The 24,586-nt window shown below is 38.1% G+C and overlaps 1 protein-coding gene across 4 annotated transcripts in view; it reads right to left on the bottom strand.

Moving 5' to 3' along the window:
• The window catches only part of SHROOM2 (shroom family member 2), a 236,421-nt gene that overhangs the window by 64,681 nt on the left and 147,154 nt on the right, over positions 1-24,586 (bottom strand). For 3 of the 4 annotated variants that reach the window (XM_056808024.1, XM_056808025.1, XM_056808027.1), the window contains 3 exons: positions 17,837-17,959; positions 7,981-10,504; positions 6,549-6,649 (listed from right to left, as the gene is read on the bottom strand). In XM_056808024.1, coding sequence (XP_056664002.1) covers positions 6,549-6,649; positions 7,981-10,504; positions 17,837-17,959 — 2,748 coding nt within the window. Of the gene's footprint in view, positions 1-6,548; positions 6,650-7,980; positions 10,505-17,836; positions 17,960-19,432; positions 19,538-24,586 lie in introns of those variants that run through there. The other variant, XM_056808026.1, reaches the window with a different exon arrangement.

Genomic DNA, 24,586 nt, shown 5'->3' with positions numbered 1-24,586 from the left:
AAAGAAACTGAGGCAAACAAGTTTAAATGATTTAAATAAGTGCTACAGATATACCCCCCCACACAAACACGAGAGCTTTAAAATTTGTACTTTAAAAAGTCTCCAAAGTAATATAAATAAATTAATAATTCCATTATATCCTTGAAACAGCCCTGAGAAATGAAAGAAGCTAAATGAAAATCTTTAATGCTTCAATAAACCTCAAATCTTATCCATTTGGGTACTGCCTACAATGAAACAGAACGTAACCCATTCTTAATTTTTTTCATCAAATTTCCTAATCTTTATCAAATTTCATTATTATCCATTTTAAAAAAAATCTTTACTTTCTATTTTATTAGCAGCTCTAAGATAAAGGGCAAGGGCTAGGCAAATGGTGGTAAGTGACTTGCCGGGGATCACAAGGCTAGGAAGTACCCGAGGCCAGATTTGGACTCCAAGCCTGGGGTTCTATTCGTTGTCCGTGTACTAAAGATTTTCCTTAGATCCCTCGACATTGCACAGGTACCCTGGCTGATGGGTTGTCCTTGCTCTTATTTCTTGCTGTCTGTCACTACTCACATTTTCCCAGGCCGGTCTTTTAAATGACACTTTTCACACCACATTTAGTAGTCATTTCTTCTATCGACCATGCACCACTTCCACTGCCCATGGGGTGACCCACAATTTGATTCTTGGCAGATGGTGATATTCCATGACTCTATGATTCCATGACTCATCACTTCCTCTCCGCCCTTTCATGATGAAACTCCTAGAAAAAACTGTCTCTATCAGTGGAGTCAAACTTATAGAGAGGGATCCCTGCAGGCAACCTATTGACTTAGAAAATTGCAAATTAATATTACTTATGTTGTATTATATTTGTTAAAATTTTTCCAATTACCTTTTAAAAATTGTTTTTAAACCCTTATTTTCTGTCTTTAGATCGATATTCTGTATTGGTTAAAAAGCAGAAGAGCGGTAAGGGCTAGGCAATGGGGGTCAAGTGACTTGCCCAGGGTCACACAGCTGGGAAGTGTCTGAGGTCAGATTTGGAACCCAGGACCTCCCATCTCCCGGCCCAGCTCTCAACCCACTGAGCCACCCAGCTGCCCCCAATCTTCAATAATTTTTAAGAGTACAGAAGTGATCTGAGACCATAAAGATTGAGAACCTCTTGTGTAGTCCAAATTCCTCTCTTAATAGATGAGGAAACTAAGCAGGATGAGTCACACAGACCCACTTTAGAGACAGAAATGTTGGCCGAAGGATGTCTTGTTCTAGAGCTAATCAATGGAAAGCAGAAGCAGGGTTTGAAGCTGATGTTTTTAATAGAGGCACGTGGGAGAACTGATATGTAGATTTTGGAGCGTATTTTTCTTTAAAAAAACTTCTTCATGATGATGATTACTGAAGCAATGACCACGTCCACCACAGGCCTTTTACAGGGAGCGCATCGCTAGAGGAATCATCGCTCTCGGCTTCATCTGGGCCAGCGTCGCTCCACGGACACAGACCCAAAGGAGGCTGCTCCCCCAAGGATGGGCTCCTCATCCAGCTCCTTCTTTCATAAGACCAAATTTCATTAAAATGCCATTTTATTTAAAGCCTTCTCTTGTGGGAGGACTCAGTTCTGAGCTGAGCGGGTAGGCAGGAGAGAAAGAATCCCTGATCTCCTCCAGGAGATCTGAACAGAAAGCAATCCTACCCCTTGGTGGTGTAAAAAATAGACTCAAATACAGGACTACAATCCCCATAAGCCTTTGCTCCACTTCCCCAAAATGCTTTGTAATCTCACGGGAATTCTGAGGTGGGCCGAGATCGAGGAAGGATTTAAGCTGGTGGCAAAGGTTTTGGGGGCTCTTTTGGACTTCTGTTTTGGAGCGGAGGCGTCTCTTCCATGATGTGAGGCTATTGTGTCTAGGCCTCTGGCCTAGGCACATGTTTCTTACTTGTATATTCTTTAATCCTTAAATCCTTAATAAACCTCTAAAAAATATAATACTCCTTGCAGAGAGAAACTAATTTCTACCTGCCTCAGTCTCCCCATATTCCCTAATTTTAATCTTTACAGTGGACAGAGGACCGGTAGGGATGAGGACTAGAGACAGAGAGGGAGAAGTATGCTGCAGGAGCTCCAAGCAGATGCAGGGGCTTCTCCTTTCTAAACTACAGGGAGAGGGGGAAGCTGGGTGATTCAGTGGATTGAGAGTCAAGGCTAGGTTCAAATCTGACCTCAGTCACTTTCTAACTGTGTGACCCTGGGCAAGTCACTTTACCACCATTGCCTAGCCCTTACCACTCTAATGCCTTGGAGCCAATACATAGTATTGATTACAAGATGGAAAGTGAGGATTAAAAAAAAAAAGATGAAATAAAAAAAAATAAATAAACTACAGGGAAAAGGACATCTACTTAATTCCCAACACTTTTCCTTCATTCCCTTCCACCCTCATTCCGTCTTCACATGTGCCATAATTTCACGTTTCTAATTTAACAAGCCATAGTAGGGATTCTTAACCTGGAGTCCATGGTCTTTTTAAATATTAAAAAAATTGATTTAAATTCATAATTAAAAATGTATTATATTTTGAATATAGGAATAAGTTCTTAAAATACATACATTTTTGTTTCTAACTTGTATTTTGTTTTTAACTACATAAATTTTATGTTTAAATAAAATTGCTTTATTTAAAATGTTTATTTTTATTTTTTTTCTGAGGCTGGGTCTCCCTATCTTACTCAGTCTAGAAAGTTAGCTGTCTGTCACTCACGGGCCCTATCTCACCATGAGCTTTGGACTTCTTTGTTTCTGAGCTGGGCTAATTTGTACACCCCTCACATAGACAACAACAATAACAAATAACACAAATGTGGTATTTTTCTGTGTGCCTCACTTTGTGCTAAGTGCCTTATAAGCTTTATATTTCATTTAATCTCCACAATAACCCCATGATAGAGGGTTTATTATTATTCCCATTTTATAGATAGGGACATAGAAGCTAATAGAGATTTAAAGCGACTTGGCTAGGGTCACACAACTAGGAAGCATCTGAGGCTAGATTTGAACTCAGATTCAACGTCCCCAGGATTATATGCATACACCATACTTGGTGAATTATTTTTAATTGATTAATACATAATTGATTAAACAGCAATAATATATTTCAAAATATACATTTATAAATATATCAATAAATATACTGATGAATATATGATGTTGATAATTATTTCCTTCATAATTCCTTGTTGGATAATTTCCTTTATAATTCAATGTTGTATTTTGGATTTAATATGATGTAACAATATTTAATATTTATTATTATCTAATATATTATTTAAGAATAATAATATAATAAATTTAAAGACATTATTCTGAGAAGGGTGTCCTTAGACTTCACCACACTGCCAAAGGGATCCAATGACACCCCAAAAAGTTAAAAACTTCTGTTGCATAGAATCAAAAAGAACTGATAAGTACAATTTCTATTGCAACAATGACCAGACCTGGAATTGGGAGGTCCTGGGTTCAAATTTGGCCTTTGACACTTCCTAGCTGTGTGTCCCTGGGCAAGTCACCTAACTCAAATTACCTAGCCCTTACTATTTTTATGCCTTGGAACGAACAAATAGGGTCCAGTATTAATTCTAGGCCAGAAGGTAAGGGTTTTAAAAAAAGAAAAAAATAGTGCTAAGATTCCTAAATTTCTTTAGATCACCATGAACAAAATGTGTAGGTGGTCTCTGGGGTACCTTAGCAGATGGTGGCTCAATAGACGGAGCACTGGGTTTAGAGAAAGGAAGATGAGTTCAAAATCAGCCTCAGACTCTGGCCATGAACCCATTTGCCTCAGTTTCCTTAAATTTTACAAAGTGGAGGTAATAAAAGCATCCATCTTGCTGAGTTGTTGTTAAGATCAAGTGAGATATTTGTAAAAAGTATTAAGAAAATTCTTGCATATAGTAGGAATCATATAAATGCTTATTATTCTGAATCAAGATCTATGGCACTAGAGGAGACAATAGTCACAAAACAGTAGCTTATATTCTTTAAAGATAAGGCATGTTCAATTTACTTAAGTCCAAACAACTTTTTTTACACAGTTAAAAAAAAATAAAATGAATGAGAAATGATTATTATCTTCTACCTTTTTTAGAAATGGCTTCATTTCTTGAACACTCTAATGCAAATATTATCAACATAGCAATGGGTTCAAATCAAGAAAACATGTAATGCCCAGTGGATTTACGCGTCGGCTATGGGGGGTTGGGGGGGAGGAAAAGAAAATGATCTATGTCTTTAATGAATAATGCTTGGAAATGATCAAATAAAAAAAAAAAGAAATGGCTTCATTTCTTTTCTAAATCCCAGTGTCTAAACAAGAATTAAACACTATATGGAAATTTTTCTACTAAAATCATATGGAGCTTTCCCCATAGAATGTTTTATTTGCAAAATATTCCGTGTCAAGAAGACTTTACAATTTAACTTGATTATCAACAGACTCTAGGACTTAAAAAAAAAAATGTATTCTATTAAATGATCCTTCCCATTCCTGATTGACTTTCACACCATGCCACTGTTCATGGGAGATCACGTAGCGGCACGATCCATGGCACAAAGAACAGAGCAGTACAAGAAATCAGAGAAACCCATCTCTGGCATGAACCCTAGCTTGAGTGACCATTTCCTCCCTTTTAAAAAATGTGAATAAGTAGGTACAGCGGATAAAGCACCAGGCTGGAGTCAAATGTGGCCTCAGATATTTCCTAGCTGTGCCATCCTGGGCAAATCAACTTAACTCTGCCTAGCCCTTCAGTCCTAGAATTGATAACAAGACAGAAGGTTAGAGATTGGGGGAAAAAATATGAGCAAGTATCTTTAAGACTTACATCACAGGACTGTGTTGAGGAGTGCCTGGTAAATTATAAAGGGTTGTATAAATATTATTATTAGTAATTCCTTTCCTGGGGGGAAAATAGACCCAAAGAATGATTTAAAAATTGGTCCTAATGTCTCTATTTTGGCCATGTGCAAATGGCATTACCTCTCTCCTTCAGGAAAAAAAAATGGAGCCTGTACATGAAAGCCATTCATTATCACTTTGGGTCTATTCATAGCAGAGGAATTAAATTCTCCAACTGGAAGTTTTTAGTACAAAAACCATATGTGCTCTTTGAATACTTTAAATGGCCCTGGGATGAGACAAAGGGCTGCAGAGGAAAACCATGAAAGAGCACACTTCACAAATCCTTTCCCTGCAATGCAGTGTAATGCCTAAATAATACAATTGCAATAGGATGTAGAAATAGGCTTTTAAAAATCATTACAGCTGGTGCCCAGTCACGTGATTTACATGGATTCCACTGTAATAAAGCTGGGATTGTGCTTCCCAGACACTGCCAAAGAGCTGGCGTAGGTGTATTATTCACGTCGTTTTTGTTACCCGTGGGCCCTCTGTTTCATATGGAAAGGAGAGTTACATAAAGACTGACTTTCTCCCCAAAATATACACAATACAGTTCCTGAGTACCTTCCCCGCTGCCTCCTTGCGCACAAGACAAGTGATGTTCATTTCTAGGGTTAATAAAAGGATGGAGCTTAACCCACACCAACTCCAAGTGCTGAGATTTCAAGCAAAGTGATTTTTCAAAACTACACTGCGCATAGGGTTAGTAAAAGATGGGAAAAGAATGCCTCGAGGTTAAATGCTTAATTTAAATCTAATGCACATCATACAAAATGGATGAGGCAACATATATACATTGTATCAAATTTTCATGGCCAATTAGGGCACTTCTAACGAGGTTACACTACAAATAAATGACATCCAGTTTCCATCTTGACTTTTCCCTTCTTCCTAACACCAAATTCCGTACGTAAAAGGCAAGAGAACAACATGCATCTAATAGAAATTTAGTTGTCTTGTTGCAATTAGAGAGCTACATTCACAATGTTTTTAATTATAATACCGAGCATTATAGCACACTACTTTGATGCTTAGTTCTTTCAAACGGCTTTGATCTCTCTCTGGTGTGGATTTGCTTGTCTCCTATTTTAAAGCATAAAGTTAACTGATTTTAGAAGTCAAATTTAGAAACTCTTCCCTCTTTTGTATTCTGCACATCAAGTCTTAATTTTAGAGAACTATAATCCAACAACACAGCTGCAGAGTAGAATATTGAAACATTCCTTTAGAAAAGTCAGACATTTTAAAAAGCATTTAATTGCAGAACATTAAGTTGGATTTCTTTTTCTGTCTACATAGGAATCTCCTCTCTGAACTGAAAAATGCAACAGCCATTTTAAGAAGTAAAAATGCCAAAGAAGCACTAGAAACCTTAGCCCCAGGAATTTTTCTGTCATCTATCTTATAGTAAAAGCTTACTGTATTTTAAGAAGTGGTCCTGTATAGCCTCCTTTTTGAGGGCTGGAAATAATGCTGTATTAACATCCATTTTTTGGTTTGGCAAGAGAACAGACATTCCATCTCTTTTAACAAAAACATTCATATGAAAGAAAAAAATAATAACTTTCAGACTAAGCAAAAGCCCCGAAATGTACCTACCTCAGAGTGAAATGCCCCTCATCAGGACTGATTTGAGAGCGAATATAATTCCTATCTTCTCCAGAATCATCAGTTTGCCTTCTCACTCCAGCAGAGGGTTCCTGAAAAGGATAACACAATAAGACACCGAGTCATCAAGTTTCTTTCTTCAGAAAACCTAGTATTATGAAACCTCTCATTTGCGGATTTGCCTTGCTTGAGTATACATGAAGTCAATAATGTAGCATGTCTTCTTGGACTGACTTGGCTTAAAATGTAATAGTGTGCCATGTGACTTTCCCATCCAGCTTTACAACTTACTCCCCTCAAGTAATTGAATAGCTCCTCACTAACCCCCACCCCTCACACTCCTACTTGGTTCTGCAGGAAAAATGAAATTCACATGGAAGTGGACAAATCTCACCCCACAAGAGGCTAAAACTTACTTGAGGGTTTTTGTTTTGTTTTGTATGGTGGTTCAGCATTTTAACAAAGACAATTCATAGCGAAGGCTTTTCACATTTCATGGCCACTATTTACAGCTCTCTCCAGATTTAGAAAGCATGAAATTCTTAGAGGTCAGCCTCAACAGTTTTGCAAGCTGAATTCAGTTTCATACTCAGATGGCACTGCCTTCGGAACAATACGCTCTCAGTCAATGCACTTCCGCCTAGTACCAAGACTCAGTGACTTACAGATTCCTTTAAATGAGCATCTGTTATTTTGAATCAAACAAGGCATCAAGTCTAATGAATCCTCAATAAATATTCCCGATGGATTCCAAAGGACTTATTTAGATGGTTATTTAATATAACAGATCTTTAGTTTTTGGATGGATATGCTTTTAGGGAAACGATGTTCAGTTGAGATTGAAATCTCTTTACCACCGATAGTGGAGCCACCTATTATTTAATTATTCTTATCTACATGGGTAACTTTTCATCCTCAAGGCAATACTGGGCAATGTAAATATAAAGAAATATGAAGTACTAATTTAAAAAAAAAATGTTATATAAATACAAGCTTTAGTTGTTTTAGTGTATTTTTTTCTTGAGTCTTGAAAGGAACTGTTTTCTTATATTCTTTTCTTAAGTTTATGTGTTTGTGTGCATGCCTGCATATTCCTATCTGGCATTTCTTCTAGTTTTTTCTCCAGCAGAACAAGGTAGAAATAAAAATTAAATAAAATGCTAGAATAAGAGAGCATGGCTACAAAGGTACTAATGAAATTGGGGTGTTAAAGTACAGGACCTAGAAATACTTCACCTTGATGTCCCTAGTACTTTCTTTATGTGAAAATCCACCGCTAAGGGACTAATATATATAAAAGCGATGTGTTTGGCAGTAAAATATGTAGATGTCTGTGTACATGGAAACAACTTAAACTGAAGTTGGTCTCCAAATTTAATTTCATGTATTTCATTTTGTCTTGGGGTTTGGTTTTGTTTTTTACCTGTTTATAATGTTCAGTAGACGGTGATGACCTGGACCTTTCATGTATGTACTGGGGTTTCTCATGCTGCTCAAGACTCGCATCCAGGATATCATCAGCTGAATGGTATCTCCCAGAACTCCTGGCCTCCAAAGGCTTTCTTTGCTCTTTCCACGAAGCTTGATACTCTGCAAAGGTTCCCAGTCTCTGAGGTTGTTCAGATTTCCCCACCTTCTCCGCTTTCCCGCTCGGGTAGTCCAAGGTCTCTCCAAAAGAAGACGTCCGTGTCCTTTTTTGGTACCACGGTTCTCCACCATGCCCGTGAGACTTTCTACCTGGCCTATCAGGCTGCTCTTTTGGTAAGCCATAAATGGCTTGTCGCTGGGCGGGTCTACGATGGGAGGGCTTGCTCGTTTCCTCAAAAAACTTGCACCGATCGGCAAAAGAGCCCATGGCTTCCCCCGAGGTGCTGGGATAGTGGCAGGGATGATGGTAGTCTCCCGAAATCCCCACCTCATTTATCTTCTCTGGCTCAGAGTAGGACTTCAGCTTTTGTTCTGCCGTGAATCTCTTCCTGCCCCCGATCCGGGACACATGCTGCACGCCATTCCCAGATGTGGATGTCTTGGTCTGGCTTACGTCAAAGAACTGGGAGGCACTGTCAGAATCCAGCGCCAACAAGAAGGAAGAGCTGTATCCATTAGCCTTGCGTTCTGGCGATGACTTGGAGTAATGGTCAGCAGAGCTGGGCCCCAAGTCTCTCCGTTTAAAAGACGTGGCTCGCAGAACTCTGGCTTGGGCTTCTTTTAAGTGGTCCTTGTAGGTATTGTTGAAAGAGCCTTCTGCGGTCGAGGCGCTGAAATTCTCTCCCGCCTCTGCTTTCCAGCCGTCAGCGTCTTCTTCTTCTTCGTTGGCCCCGGTCAAGGTAGCCGTGCTTCTGCTTTTCTGAAGTTTCGCTCGTCTCATCTGAATCTCATTCCGCAGGGTGGTCGCAAACCGGTCGCTCCTTCGCGTTGGCTTGCCGACCTGGGCGTCGAACGGTGCTGGCTTGTCTACACTCGCCTCTTGGCTGTGTGCAGACCTGCTTTTCCCTTCCTGGGCTAAGGAATGCAGCATGGGGGTCTTCAGTGGGGAGATTTTACTGCTTTCTTCTTCACCCCACTTAAAGTCTTCTGTAACTCTCTTCTGATTGGTTTTCTCCACATGGCTGGATTTTTGTGGCTCCTCCTCCCCAGCGGACCAGCCATCCCCCCCTCTCTCCATTGGGTGACAACTGTTCCTGTCGCTGAAATCTACCGAAGGCTCTTCACAGTGAGGTAGATGGCTTTTGGGCTTCGGAGCCGTCGTGTGGAGGGCGAGATTCTCAGGCGGCCCAGAAGCCCCGTCAGGCCCAGCCCCAGACTTCCAATAGTCGTCTTTGAGGAGCTGCGGCTGGTTGCTTCCCTGAGCTGGCTGTTTCTTTGTCACGCAGTAGTAACGAGGCTGTGCGGAGCCCTCCATCTTCGGGTCAGCACCGCTATTAGCGGAAGGAGGGGCATTCAGTAGCCTCCCCTGGGCAGGACTGTAGGTCTGAGGGGGGTCAGCGGGTAGCTCTGGGGGGCCTCCGTAATGTCTGGGCTCCTTCGATGAGCCGGATGCCCTGGAACCCTGAAAAAAAGTGCTTTCATCGCTGTACTGGCGCTGGTGGTGGTAACTGGGAGCAGACTGTGCAAAACGAACGTCTGTGCTGGACAGAGAAGACTGCAGCCTGTTAGTACTGTGGCTGGACCTGCCATCCGAGGACGGCCAACCGTAATCGAAGCTGAGGTCAGCTCTGTAGGGAGCGTTGGTGCTCCTCTTCCCCTCGCTCCCCCGGACCGCCCTTCGATGCTGCTCGGGAGGGTCTGGCCTCCAGTCGCTCCTCGCCGGGGCTCGGCCGAGGACGGTAAAGTGCTGGCTGCCGGCCGTCTCGGCGTACGCGGGACTCTGCGACTTCTCGTGGCTCTTGGTAGCAGCAAAGCTGTCGCTGCGGAGCGGCGGCGGAGGAGGCGGTGGGGAGGAAGATGGTTTCTTCTTATCGGGCACGTACCACACGGGCCCAAAACTGGACCTTCCCGAAGCGGCCAGCTTGGGATCAGGAATCTCTTCCAGCCGCGGGCTTCTGCGGCTCTCATACTGCAGCGCGGACGGCAAACATCCCAGTCTCTCTTCGAGGCTCTGAGTATTGTCGCCAAAGGGCAGGCTTTGCTTGCTAGTGCCTGACTTTGCAGAGTCCCACAGCCCTACCTTATACAGCATGTTTTCTGTAGAAGAGGCATCGGCCTTAGACAAAGTGTGGTCAGGGGTGCTAGAGGTGGTAGAAAATGAGCCATAGGCAGAATCGCGCTTGCTTGGATGGCCGAGGTGGTCGATGCTGCTGTTGGACTTGGCGGCAGAGAGACGTCCGTAGGAGTACGGCTGGGAAGGGTGGTCCAAGCTGTCCATGCTCCCCAGGGAACTGAACTGGTCAGAAGTGCGATGCAGATTGGTCTGATCCCAGGAACTTGACAGGTCATGGGATGAAGAGCTAGAAAAGGGGAAAAAAGCGCCAAAGGAAAATGATGTTTCAAGAAATATGACGTAAGATAAAATCATACCAATTAAATTTAAAAAGACTCATGTGCAAAGCTCTTACTATTTGTAAATTTAACAAAGCTGACTAAATAAAGGCTTCTGATATTAAAATGAGATTCGTGAATTTTCACATATCTAATATTTCTAAATTATACAGTAAAAGAATTTCTATTTAGATAGAGTGAAAGGAAACAAGAATGATATTTTTTTCATTTTAGAAATGTAATTTTATCATTTGAAATACACACCAAGGAAAGGAGTGTATACCGAGTATGCTACAAAGGTATTTGGGAGCCCATCAAAGAGTTCTAAATAAGGGGACTTGAGAAGGAAGAAAAGGACTCCAAATAACCAAGATCAGTGAGTCATTCCTTTGCTATATTTGTTTTGAACACGGGCCTCAGTACCATTTTACTGTTAGGGATGGAGCTTTGCCTCAGAAATTTGGTATAAATGAAGCCTGTGATCCCACTTTAAGGTCACAGTTTAATTATTGCCATGCCCAAAGCTGCTGAGTCATATCCTTTTCCAAAAAGCCAATGAAGGGTAGTTGATAATCCATGGGCAGCACTTGGGGGGAAGTTCATGAGAGACAGTCTGAGAACTATCTACCTATAGTACAGCACCTCTTCTAGGATTCCTTCCCCAACGTTCACTTATACTAGTAAGTCGAGTCTCCAGGATAGGTGACTATTACACCCCTAAGAAGTCTATGACTAGGCCTTTAAGAGTTTTGAAGTTTTCTTTCTTTGGAGTGTTTAGTTTGATTTCATTACTTTAGTACCCAATGCAAATTCTGTCATTCAGGGACTACCACCGGAAGGATGCTGACATTGACACAGATGGGCACTCCAGATCCAGATGTTGGAGGACTGGAGTGTGAAATGTGTTCCTTCCCAGAGGAATTCCCTCTGAGGAGCTCTTCAACCCCTGGACCATCACTCTACAGAGTGGCTCCTGAACTAGTCTGCCTTTTTTATATGGATTCTAAGACCCTTAAATGCAAGATACCTCCTATATGGCATCATCTGCTTATCTAATGGCCCCCAAAGTCCTTATGATCCTTTCAAATTAACGGATGACTTATTCACACCAAGTTGGCTTTTGATGGGTTAATTCAAAAGACAGAGCTTATTTGAATCTTCTGTGAATAATGAAGGTTAATTGGGGAAAGAGACCTTAGAGATTGCCTTATCCAACACCTCTTATTTTACAAAAGAAGAAGCTGAGCACAGCACCGGTTACGTGGTTTACCTAAGTAGTGGAGAAGATTTGAACCACTTTTCTCTCATTGAAAAATCCACAACCCCAGGCTACCTAATGCTTTCGATTACCAAAGAAAATGAATGCCCTTCTATTTTCTCACACTTAAGTCCCATCAATCAACCTAAGTTGAAAGATGAGCTAATTAGTGGTCAATACCTGCACTGATACTTCCATAATCGATGGAAGGATTTGTCTTTTGAACGATATCCATTATAAACACGTTAAAATGATAGTAACAGATTAGGTTGTGAATAAAGTAGTATATATAGATATAATTGATCAATTTTTGGCTCAAGAAATATGACATACTGAGAACTACTAAAATAATATCCATTAGCCAAATAGACCAAACTTCTTGGAGAGAAAACTGCAGAGAAATATTAGTAAATCCATATTTGGTTGATATTCTGTAATTAATAGTTTCACACAGGTATAATGATTGCACATCTAAATCCTTAATATAGTTTATAATTGAGGCAACTCGTGAGATTATTTCATTAAAACAATGAGCAACACTACTACACGTTTTATCTAGAAGTATCACTAATGTATATTCAGAGAATCTCTGATTTGGAAGGAAGTGCTAAGTAGTCAACTATTACTACCCATACTTAATACATGAATACTCTCAGTAATAAGTCAAAATAAGTAGTTTATCAAGCCTACTTTGGAAGATCTACAGGAACAAATTTTTGAAACATTTTTGTGTCCAAAATTTTGAGTCTTTCTCACAGGGTTCAACAATTTTTTTCTGTTGAGTTTATTCTGTCCTGTGAGTTGTTGACAAGTCAAGCTTCTTGAAAAAAGAACCTGTGATTCCATCACTATTTGCTCAGGGAAATTCAAAATCATAGGGTCATGTCAAGGAAGCCAAAACATATCATCACCCGAAAAAAAAAAAACCACAGAGAAAACTACCAGGTAAATTGATCCAAAGGGGTTAAGGACATCATTTGAAATGTTTAATGCCTTCTCTGAGAAGAAAATAATTGTATTTCTTAGAAAAGAAACACCATTCTTTCCTACTTTAAACCATGAATCTCTGATGCAATTCTGAGAAACTTCTGGACAAAACAGACATATAAATAACAGTAATCATGATGTAATATAAAAGTAGACACACACACACACACACACACACACACACACACACACGTTCCCCTAATTGAAAATTTTCAAAATGAGCTGTAATAGATTGAATTAGATTACTTTAAGTAATTTCACTAATGAAATGGAAAATCATTTAATCATCTATTCATTCAAGCTGTAATGTTCCTTTGAGAATCTGTATATATTGTCAAAAAGCCTTGAGTTCTAAACATTACCATCACTCATTTCGGAATCTGGAAATTAAGTCATAAAATATCATCTTCTTAAAATAAAATTAATATAGATGAATCATGGATTACTCTAAGGTATACAACAGAGGAGGGTGGTGGATCCTTTGACAGTAGCAGTTGCTGGTGTTCCAAAGAATAATAATGTGAATTAATAGGGGCCCCCACGTAAGATAACATCCAGTCAATGTTAGAAGAGATGAGTGACTCCTTGCAAAAGGATTGGGGGCAGTCCTAATAATAGATAGGATAGCATGCATCAGGTATATGACAAAGAACCTCCAAAGACTTGTCAAAACTCATGCCTCCTTTGTACTTTTGGTGATTTACAAAGATATCTTTGGCAATAAATTCAAAAGTTCAAAAGCATGGGAGCATTTCCCTCTCTACTCAGTTGAAAACAAGAGCTTCAGGAGAAAAAGGCTGATTTGGAAAATGAATGGCTAGTTAAAATGATGACATCTGAGAATAGGATTTGAGTTTCTGGACTACAGCTTATAATATTGGAATGATGGGCTCTTGGCCGGGAATAGAATATACCTAGCTAGTTTTTCCAGGCTTTTGAAAATATAATAAAAATGTTTGTAGATGAGAAAAAGAAGAGAGGAAAAAAGTCAAAGTATATATACAAAGGAAGATACTATAAAGAACAAATACAATATAGAAAGAAGGATAATAGTAAAAATGCTTAAAAATTCACATGAGAAAAAATCCAGGAAAGAAACCAGCAATAAAATTAATTACTTCAGATGTCTTTCTCCAAACGTAGAAACCATATGTGATAAAGAGAGTGAACCATGGCTCTGGATAAAAAGAGGGAAAATTGACCCCATATATAAATTTTTTGCTTAAGACTTATTGGGATAAGAGCCATTCTTGGAATGCGGCACTAGGAGGGAGAACCTTATTCAAGAAGAAGATGAAACAAAAAGGGCTTGAGCTATAGTAGAATTAGATATCAAATGGGGAGCTAAGATGTCAAAATATAGGCTGGAAAACTTAGCTGAACTCACCCAACATTTCATTATAACTTTAAAATAACACCTCAAATAAAATTCTGGATGTGACACATTTTGAAGTGATGACAGAGTCACCAAAAGGTCAAAGGGAGACATTTATCCAACTCAAGAGGACTCAGAAAGTCCATAGGAAAGATCTGTAACACTAGGATAACAATAGGATCTGAGATACGAAGGATATGAAGACCTGAGGCATAGTAGGAGCACTACTGGTGGACCTTAGAGGCAGTCTGACAAAACTGCAGCAGCTTCAAGAGCTCTCAGTCCAAAGGGAATCAAATGACTGGTAAGGATCATAAGAGTTCCTTTGCCAGCACTGGGGTGCTGTAAATTTAAACTTATATCTCAAATAATAATTTGGCTGGCACTAGTAGGCAAATGGATTGTCCATAAGCAGTTCTGGGTGTCTGTTTCAGGACAAAGAGGAGCACTGATGATCAGTAACAAGTGAGCAGGGACCCTGGTCACAGATCCATAGCCAAGAGGAATTCTTGCTATGGGAGAACAGGAGCCCTTCCTGGGAAAAAAATGGAGCACAGACCAGATCACCATCTCCTGAGATAATACCACCTCAGAAACATCAAAAACTTACAGAACCTCAGAATAAGCTCTGAAAATAGTAGCTCAAAAAAGCCTGAAGTTTGTGACAGTGCTTCTCCAATCCAAGGTGAATAGAGCTCAACTTTAACATAAAATTCAAAGTAAAGAAAAATGAGCAAAAAAAAAAAGGAACTTGGCCTTTAAAAAAATCAATGTGGTAGAGGATATAAACTGAAAAGGCAATAATGTGAAAACTAAAAGCAAAATGTTGAAGAAAATGACTAAGTGGGCACCAAGACAGCAAGAATGATGGGAAGAGTTAAAGAGATAATAGGTATGGGTGATAGAAGAAAAACTGGGAAATGAAGTAAGAGTAATGCAAAAAAATTATGAAATGAGAATTAACAGCTCAGCAAAAGGCACCAAAAAACAAAACTAAAAACAATTTACCATTAAAAAATAGACCTAATTATTTTTCTTTTCATTGAAGAAAAGAACTTCTTAAAAGGCACATTAGGCAAAAAGATAAAAGCTTACTGAAGAAAACAATTCCTTAAAAATGAGACTTGGGTAAGTGGAAGCTGATGACTATGAAACTTCAAGAAACAACAAAATGAACTCAAAAGAATGGGAAAAAAAAGTGAAATATCTCATGGAAAAAGAACTGACCTAGAAAATAGATCAAGGAAAGATAATTTAAGAATTATTGCACTACTACAGGCTATGATCCAAAAAAGAGCCATGATAATTTAAGAAATTAAAAAGGGAAATTGCGTTTATATCATAGATACAGAGGGCAAAAGAGAAATTGAAAGGATCTATCAATCAGAGGAAAATAGTTGGCCCTTTGGATAGACAGCCAAACCTCCTGAAGTTGGAGGGTCCTGAGACCAAAACTGGGCTCAAATACTTCCTAGTTTTGTGACCCTGAGCAAGTCACTTAATCCCAATTGTTTAGTCTTTACTACTCTTCTACCTTGGTATTGATACATAGAATCAATTCTAAGAAAGAGGGCAAGGATTTAAAAAAAGAAATAGGATATACAAATCACCTCCAGAAAGAGATCTCCAAATAAAAAATCCTAGGAAGCACAATAAGGGGAATGGCAGAGGTCCCAGGAGAAAAATATTACAAGCAGCCAGAAAGAAACTACTAAAATATTGTAGAGACATAGTCACGAAAGATTTATCAGCTTCCCCATTAAAGATGAGGGCTTGGAATATGATATTCCAAAAGGCAAAAGACTCAGATTACAACTAAAAATTACCTGGCCAGCAAAACCAAGTATAATAATTCAGGAGTGGGGTGGGGTGTGTGGATGTTAAATGAAATAGAGAATTTTCAAGCATTCTTGATGTGCTAATTTAGCAGACCTGACCTAAATAGAAAATCTGACATCAAAACAGAGGGCTCAAGAGAAACATAAAAAGGTAAGCACAAAAGAGTAATCAAAAAGGACTCCATGAAGTTAAACTGCTTATATTATTATATAGGAAGAGGATCAATGTAGCTTCTAAGAACTTTATCATTATTAGGGAAGTTAGAAGGAGACTACATAGACAGAGGACATAGATGTGAGTTCATTATGTTGGAATGATCTCAAAAAAAAATAGCAGGGATGAGAAAGAGAGATGCACTGGGAGAAGGGATATAAAGAATGATAAACTTTTTTCTTATATGAAAAGGCATATAAAGAAGAGCTTTCATAGTTGAGAGGAAAATGAGATGGAGTAGGGGTAGAGGCAGGCAATGCTTGAACCTCATTCATTGAATTTGATTACAAGGAAGAATTAATTATACACACATTCTCACTCACTCAGTTGGGTACAGAAATAAGGGGAAGGAAGAGTTAAAAGAAAAACACTGGAAGCACAATAAGAGGATTGGCAGATTTGGGAAGGCAGTGTTGTTGGTTTTTCAGTTCTTTCTGACTCTACGTGACCCTATGGACAAACTTGGCAAAGATACTGGATTGATTTGCCATTTCCGTCTCCAGTGTGTCCGCATTTTACTGATAAGGAAACAAGGCAAATAGAGGTCTAGTGACTAATCCAGAGTCACACAGCTAGTAGGAGTCTGAGGCTGGGTTTGAATTGAGATCTTTCTGATTCTATGTTTAGTGTTCTTTCCACTGCATTACCTAGCTGTTCCTAAGGGAGGCAATGGTCAGAGGTGAAAGATTTTTGAGGAAGGAAAGGACAAAAAAAGAGAGAGGAGGAGGAGGAGGATAAACAGAAAATAGGAGAGAAATATACAATTAGTAATGATAACTGTAAATGTGAATGGGATGAACTAACCCATAAAATAGAAGTGGATTCCAGAATGGATTAACAACCAAAATCAGATAACATGTTGTAAACAGGAGACTTGAAAGAGAAAGACACAAAGAGTTAAAAGAGCTGGAGCAAAATCCATTATGCTTCAGCTGAAGTATAAAAGGCAGGGATAACAATCATGATCTCATACAAAACAAAAGTAAAAACAGACCCAATTAGAAGAGATAATCAGGGAAACTCTTTTGACAAAAGGTACCATGAACAATGAAGTAATAGGAGAAAAATTTATAGCAAGTATCTCTGATAAAGGCCTTGTTTTATGAATTTATAGGGAACTGAGTTAAATTTATAAAAATAAGAGCCATTCCCAAATTGGTAAATGGTCAAAGAATATAATAAACAGGCAGTTTTCAGGAAAAATAGCCATACAAAAAATTGCTCTACATCACTTGAGTAGAGAAAGGCAAATTAAAACAACTCTGAGGAACCAACTCACATTCATCAGAAAAGACAAATGCTAGAGAGGATGATGGAAAATGAGTGCATTAATGAATTAATAGTGGAGCAGAGAACAAAATGGTTCTCCAACCATTTTGGAGAACCATCTGTAACTATGTCCAAACTGGATACCTTTTGTACAGAATTATTTGGAGAAGGAGAGGGACGTTTTGACTCCCAATAAGAATATAACTAAATCTACAATTCATAATATTGAATACTGTATATAAACTATTTCAGAATGAGAACCATTCATATATGACCACTATTAAAAACTCATATCAATAAGAAAAAAATTAACATATTATTTCTACAACATGGGGATGAGGGGCTTGGGGAACACTTTACCTTGCATGGTACCGAGTGTGCCAAGAAGTGCAGACATTGGACTGAGAGGAAACAGTCTCAGGATGGCTCTCTGTGAATTTGGTGGCATGCCAAGAATGAGGTCTACAGCCTACATCATTCCTCCTGGAAAAGAATAGACAAGTCTGAAACAGAAAACTAATGTGGATCAGTTAAACTAGTTCTAAAACATCATGCTATGAACAAGTGTAAAAGTTAACAATAAACAAATTTCTATAATTTACAAGTTACTTAAGTGCTTAGAAAAATATCTTAACGACAAGATATTCTTTTTAAAAAAAACTCTTACCTTTTGTCAGAATCAATACTAAATTATCATTTGGTTCTAAGGCAAAAGAGATGTATGGGCTAGGCAACTGGGGTTAAGTGATCTGCCCACTGCTATAATTTTTATTCTTAAAATATTAAAACTTTTCAACCTACAAATTTATTTCAGTATGAATAAGATGTTACAGGGCTTGAGACATGAATTTAGCCAACTTTCTTCAGTACTTACTGTCAAAGTAGATAGTTCTATCTTCTTCCCCTGGTTTAGGACAGCTTTACTAGAATTGTTAAGCACTCTTAGGGATAGGGGCTGGGCTTGGCTATTTCTATAATCCTGTTATGAATTGTATATTTTAGTGTACACTTTAGCTAGCTGGTTAACCAATTTTCATATGTTAGACAAAAAATATTTATTTTATTCAACATCTATTAATAAGAATCTTTGAGAAAGGTGATTGCAAGATGCTATTAGTACAGTATTTTAAGGAAGGGACTGTGTCTTAATTACTTTTGTATTTCCCACAGTGCTTTCCACAGAGAAGATTCTTAATGTATGACTTTTGAATGAATGAATGAATGAATGAATGAATGGTGCTGATACTTTAGGATAATCTAAGTAGGACAAGATTCTGAGAATAATAAAATAACAAAGTCTTGAGAATAAGACAGAGTGAAACATGATCAAAAATGTCTTCTGGCTAAGTCTAACTTCTACCCAACAGAACAAACTTACATTTGCTAAATTTTTTAGACAAAATTATCCAGGCACAAATGCTAAGCAGTCTTTGCAGAAAGCTCCTGGAGAACTACAAAAGATAAATTTACCCAAGGAGAAATGGATTCTGACTATAAGAACACACAAAGTTTGACTCTTCCATTTTCATGTTCTTCAACTAAGAGTTAATTATTCTAGAATAACCTAAGTAATTAAGCAATTTAGTGAATCGATTGGACAAACTTCACTCTGGAAAGAAATCATACTTTTGCATAACTCCCTGCCTGGCTCAAGAAGCAAAGATCTCAATTTAATCTTAGTAGATTTATAGAGAATTAATTATTTTTTAATTTCTGAAGGATAGAAAGCAGGCTAAAATACTGAAAGAAGACTCTGACACAAGGAGAAAAAGATTAAAAACACGCACAATATGGACCACTAAGTCAGTGAATTAGAACATCTGGATGAAAGGAAGGAATGGGTGAAGGGATATGGAGGTGAATTATTTTTGATGGACTGGAGCAAAAGGAAGGAAGGAATAAATCCATCAACACTATGGCTATAACACGGGGGAAAAAAAACACCAAATACTGTACCTCATAGAGCTCCTCAAAATCTTCATAAGAAAGTTTCTGGCGACATCAATGTCACTTTCAGATGGCATTTTCTCTGCTATAATATCCACCACCTCTTTCATTTTCCTAAGCAGTCAACCAATGAGGGAAATAAACTAAACTGAGTTGGAATTGGAGGCAAAAAATGACTAGAAAAATAAAAACCTCTTACATTTTTGGTTGGTGATGAGGCTTTGCCAATTTGAGTACACTTGGTGCATGTTACTAGAGAGGAATTGTGCTGGTTCATTAACTATGTTCAGTTGTCTCCCTTCTCAAAGTCCCCCTCTTCCTTGGAGAAGTAGCACCCCAAACCACCTTCTATAGGAAGGTTTTCAAGATTGCTGTCCTACCCTCTGACTCTTAGCAAACGACCTTGTATAGAACTTTTTATGTAATACTGAATATTATTTATAGCGTGCTTACTCTGTGCTTTGATAAGCATTTTTAAATGATCTCAATTGTGATTTCACAAAAACCCTGGGAGGGAGATGCTATTATTATCCCATTTTAAAGATAAAGAAAGTGACACGTGGGAGTAGAAACACAGAAGAAAAACAACTGCTTGATTATATGGGTTGAGGGGGATATGGTTGGGGATGGAGACTCTAAATGATCATCCTGGTGCAAACATCAACAACATGGAAGTAGGTTCTGATCAAGGACACATGTAATACCCACTGGAATTGCACGTGGACTACGGGAAGGTGGGGGTAGGGGAAGGAGTGCTAGAATGATTCTTGTAACCAAGGAATAATGTTCCAAATTGACTAAATTTAAAAAAAAATGGCTGTGATGTCATTTACCTAAAAGACCTCATTAAATATTTTTTTAAAAAAGAAATTTTTCCCCTCTGCTAACTGCTAGCTACTCTATGGATGTCATAAATTTAGGAACCTTAAAAAAAAACTAACAAAAACAAAAAACACAAAGCCCAAAGGTACAAATATCAGAAACTGATACCTTGCCTAGAACTGAGAAGTCATTTTATACTTCTGTATTCACCTCAAAATCCATATCCGTATTAATAAACTTTACAACAGATGTATTTACTGAAATAGATTCTTCCTCATAAGAAAAATGTTTTTAATCTCTCTATTCCTCGGTAACTTGTTTTTTAATCCCTACTTTCTGTCTTAAAATCTATAATGATTCTAACACAGAAACATGGTATGAGCTAGAGGCACCTGGGATTAATTGATTTGCCCAGGGTCACATTGCTAGAAGTATTTAAGGGCAGATTTGGACCCAGAGTCCTGGCTTTGTATTTATTGAACCAGGTAGTTACACCCATTCCTTAGTAACATTTTACTCTGCATCAAAACTCATCACCCATCTGGCATAAGAGAAAAAACAACTCTGATCTCTCTTGAGAGACTGCCATTTTAGGCATGAAAGACAGACCAATATTCTAAAAGGAAGGTTGAAGAAGCACCAACTTATTTTTTGTACTGAATTTTTGGATGGAGAGGGATTGAGTGCAGAGGTGGAAATCATCAGAGTTTGATTTGAATCCAGGTCCTCTGACTCCAAAGCTAGTGCTTTTTTCCATTAAACCTTGTAAAAATTAAATTATATCTGTGATAATAAAAATATTATATTTTATGAAGTTTATTAAGGATTATTAGAAATCAAGGATACAAAATAAAAACCATGTGCCCATGGATGATTAGCCCATTCAAAATCCCCGTGCTTAGCTTACCACTATACTTATCACATCATTGCAATGGAAGAGAAGAGTGTGTGGGAGGTGTTACTGCCAGGTTAAATACCAATTGTGATCTCACCAAAATGGAGACTCAGGTGAGATTATAGGGAATTCTGGGAAATACCAAGGACTTCTGGGGACTGAAGTCTAGGGTTCAAAATCTCCCTTTTTACATTCCCCCTTGAGGCCCAAGGAAGACTAGTCTCTCTGATGGGTCTTGTAAACATACCAACTTTGAAATTACAATAATTTGAGGATAAGAGGAAAAGAGAACAAAATCAATGACTGCTAGGCACATTGACAAAAAGTCAGTTTTTACAACCTCTTTTGCTTGGTCTCAGTGTGCAGGATAAAAAGACAGAAGAAGTTGGAGGAAGACAGATTTCCGATCAATATTTGGAAGATCTAAAAACTAGAACAATCTAAGAGCAAAATAGATTGTTGGAAGGATGAGTGGCATCTTGACAGAATTCTTGTCTTGGTTGTACTAAATTACCTCTATGGTTCCTTCCTATTTTCCATTTTTATGTACTTCTAAATATCTTCAATGTTTATGAAAAATATAAATTAACTTGAAGTTGAGACTTAGACTTTGTCAGTGAAGATAAAAGTTCTAGGTGTTTAAAAACAGATAAAATGCCATTTCCCCACACACAATAAATCCCACTAAAATAAATCCTACTAAAAATAGCATAAATCACATTCTAAAGGAGTTCCAGGGAACACCAGAGCTTGTTTTCTTTTGAACAAAATTTGCCTTTTGTGGCGCTTTATGGAAAATACAAAAGAGTGTCATCAGGAAAGTAGGTTTCATGGCTAGTCTAAACTCTGAAACATAGAAATATCTGATAAACATGGGAATTAAAACAAGACAGGATTGTGTAAGAAATAAACCTTTTTCTGCTACCATGAGGAAACCTGAGAAAATTGTGGAGGGAATTAGGACAGCAAGTGGTTAATAAGTGGGAATTGAGTGAACCACAATGACTCCATCTTGTAACAATTCTGGAACTAGTTTAGTTCCTTTTCTATTCAATTATGGGTCAAGTCCAAATTCAGTCTTGTGAGAAAGATTTATTTAATTGTGGAAATTGGGAAAAAAACCTTATTGCATTGTTTGAACCTAGCCTAGACTGATGATCAAAGACCTAAGTTATGTTGACCAGAAACAGATCTTAACATTGATGTAAGGGTTTTTCTCATAATGTATGTCTCAAACAACCTATATGTCTTATCAGAAAACTGGCCCCTTACAGATCAATCAATAGTGTTTTCATGTTCCTTTGGTTGTTTACAGATACTTGGAGAAAGGGACATCTTTTTCCTAAATTTAGGGAATTATATCTGTTTACTCTCCAACTAGGAAAATCTCTAATCTTTCATCCAAATAGATTACTTGATACTGTATTATATTCTTTTAACTAATTGGTATCATTTGATTAACTTTTTTTTCTATATAAAAATTTGTTTCCTAACCTGAGGAAGGGTAGCTTAGTCCCTGTATGTTGGGCAATTGGCATGCATTGCTTAATAAATTGATATGCTCAGAGGAGCAAACTTTTATTCCTCAGTCATTTCATCTTTTGCTTGTTACTCTACTCACATAATTCTAGAAGTTCTTAATATTAATAGCATGTAGTTTGTCAAAATTTAAGTTAAAAAGGGAATTTAGTACTAGTAGAAAAGTTTCCTATCATGTTCAGGGATGGTCACTTTATTATCGTTGTTCTTCATGATAAAATGTTAGCTAATAAATTTAAGTATTGGCCTTAAAATTTTGAAATTGGTCAAGAGATCATTTAGCATGCTACAGAGAAAAGAACAATAAATCAGAGAAGCAAAGGTCCCTTGGAAGGAACTTCAGAGACCTTTCGGTTCAAAGGATGCTTGACCCAGAATTCTCTCTTCAATGTCATTGGCAAGAAGTCATCTAACTTCTGACTAGAGCTCTCCAGGGGAGAGGAAACTCTTATTTCTCAAAGCAGTTCATTCCAGTCGTAAATAGCTCTAATTGCAAGAGAAAACTTCTGAATACGGAGCCAAAATATGCCTATCACAATTGCTACATTTGTCTTCTGGGGCTATGCAGAGGATTATCGATTCTACGCTTATAGCTCCTCTAGCAGGAGGGGACCTCTGCCACCAAGCCCAATCCCCTCATCTTTCAGGTGAGGAAACTGAGGCTGAGAGAAAGGTTCAATGAATTGCCTAAGATTAGATACTAGCTAGCACGAGAGGAGAATTTTGAAATCAGGTCCTCTGAATTCATATCGAGTGTTCTTTCCACTCCCCAATGCTGCCACCAATGTCTATTTCTCTTACATGACGACTATTCATCCAATATCTGAAGACAGTTATTTCTTTCTCACAAGTCTTTTCTCAAAACTAAACATTCCCAGTGGCTTTAATAGCGATTCTAATGGCCTGCTTTCCAGTCTGCTCCAGTTTGTCTCCATTCTTTCTAAAATTAAATGCCCAGAAATATGAAATGTCCAGAACTGAACTTAGCCTGCTGCTCAAACGTGTAACTTGACCAATCTAGAATAAGCACAATTACTATTTCCCGTTTTCTGAACAATATACTCCCTTCACTATGTCCTAGGTTAATATTTCACTCCTCCTTCCTCCCTCTAGTGCTGTGCAACAGGGATGATTCGTATTGAATTCTTATTTGGCTAAAATGTTAAAATCTTTTTCACATAACTGCCAGGACTCTTCTTATATTTGTGAAGTTGACTTTCTGAACCTAAGTGTAAGACTTTATATTTAACCCCTGTGGATTTCTCCTTTTTTTAAATTTGGGACATTTTTTGTTTTGTTTGTCGACCTCTTTTTTGGCTCTGTTATTCACATCCTAGCTTTGTGTCTTCTGGAAACTTGATAAGAGTGACTTCCCAGTTTCCTGAGTCATGGATAAAAATATTGAATAGTATAGGATCAAGGGAAGATTTCTGGGGTCTCTATGGCAGTGTAATAAAGCCTATGGACTCATTCTCAGAAAAAATGCTTTAAAATGCCTATGAAAGTATACAGAATAATATAATGGAAAACAATTATATTGGAATGAGCATTGTATTATTATTTGACTCTTTTTTGCTTTTTTTTTTAATCTCCTAAGGAAATTGTTCTTCTCCTGTCCCCCAAGTATTTATTATCTACCCATTCCAAGTTGTTGTTTTTGTACTCTATAGTTTATTTATTTATTTGGCTCATTCCATACTCACAGATGCACCCACTCAGAACAGAGCTGCTTTTGACATCATGCATCTCAAGAAAAGCCAGGTCTGTTCATTTATACATCCAGGAAATTCCCTACAAGGAAGTACCTGGTTCCTAGAGAAAATACCTGGTCAATGTACAAAGTGGACATGACAAGTTAAGAATGCCAGATCTAGTGTAATATAATTAAACTAATTTAACGAATAGGT

Source organism: Monodelphis domestica, chromosome 8 (assembly GCF_027887165.1).
Source record: "Monodelphis domestica isolate mMonDom1 chromosome 8, mMonDom1.pri, whole genome shotgun sequence".
NCBI classification, from domain to species: domain Eukaryota; kingdom Metazoa; phylum Chordata; class Mammalia; order Didelphimorphia; family Didelphidae; genus Monodelphis; species Monodelphis domestica.
The sequence above is the reverse complement of the archived record's forward strand: the minus strand, read 5'-3'. Positions and strand labels throughout refer to the sequence as shown.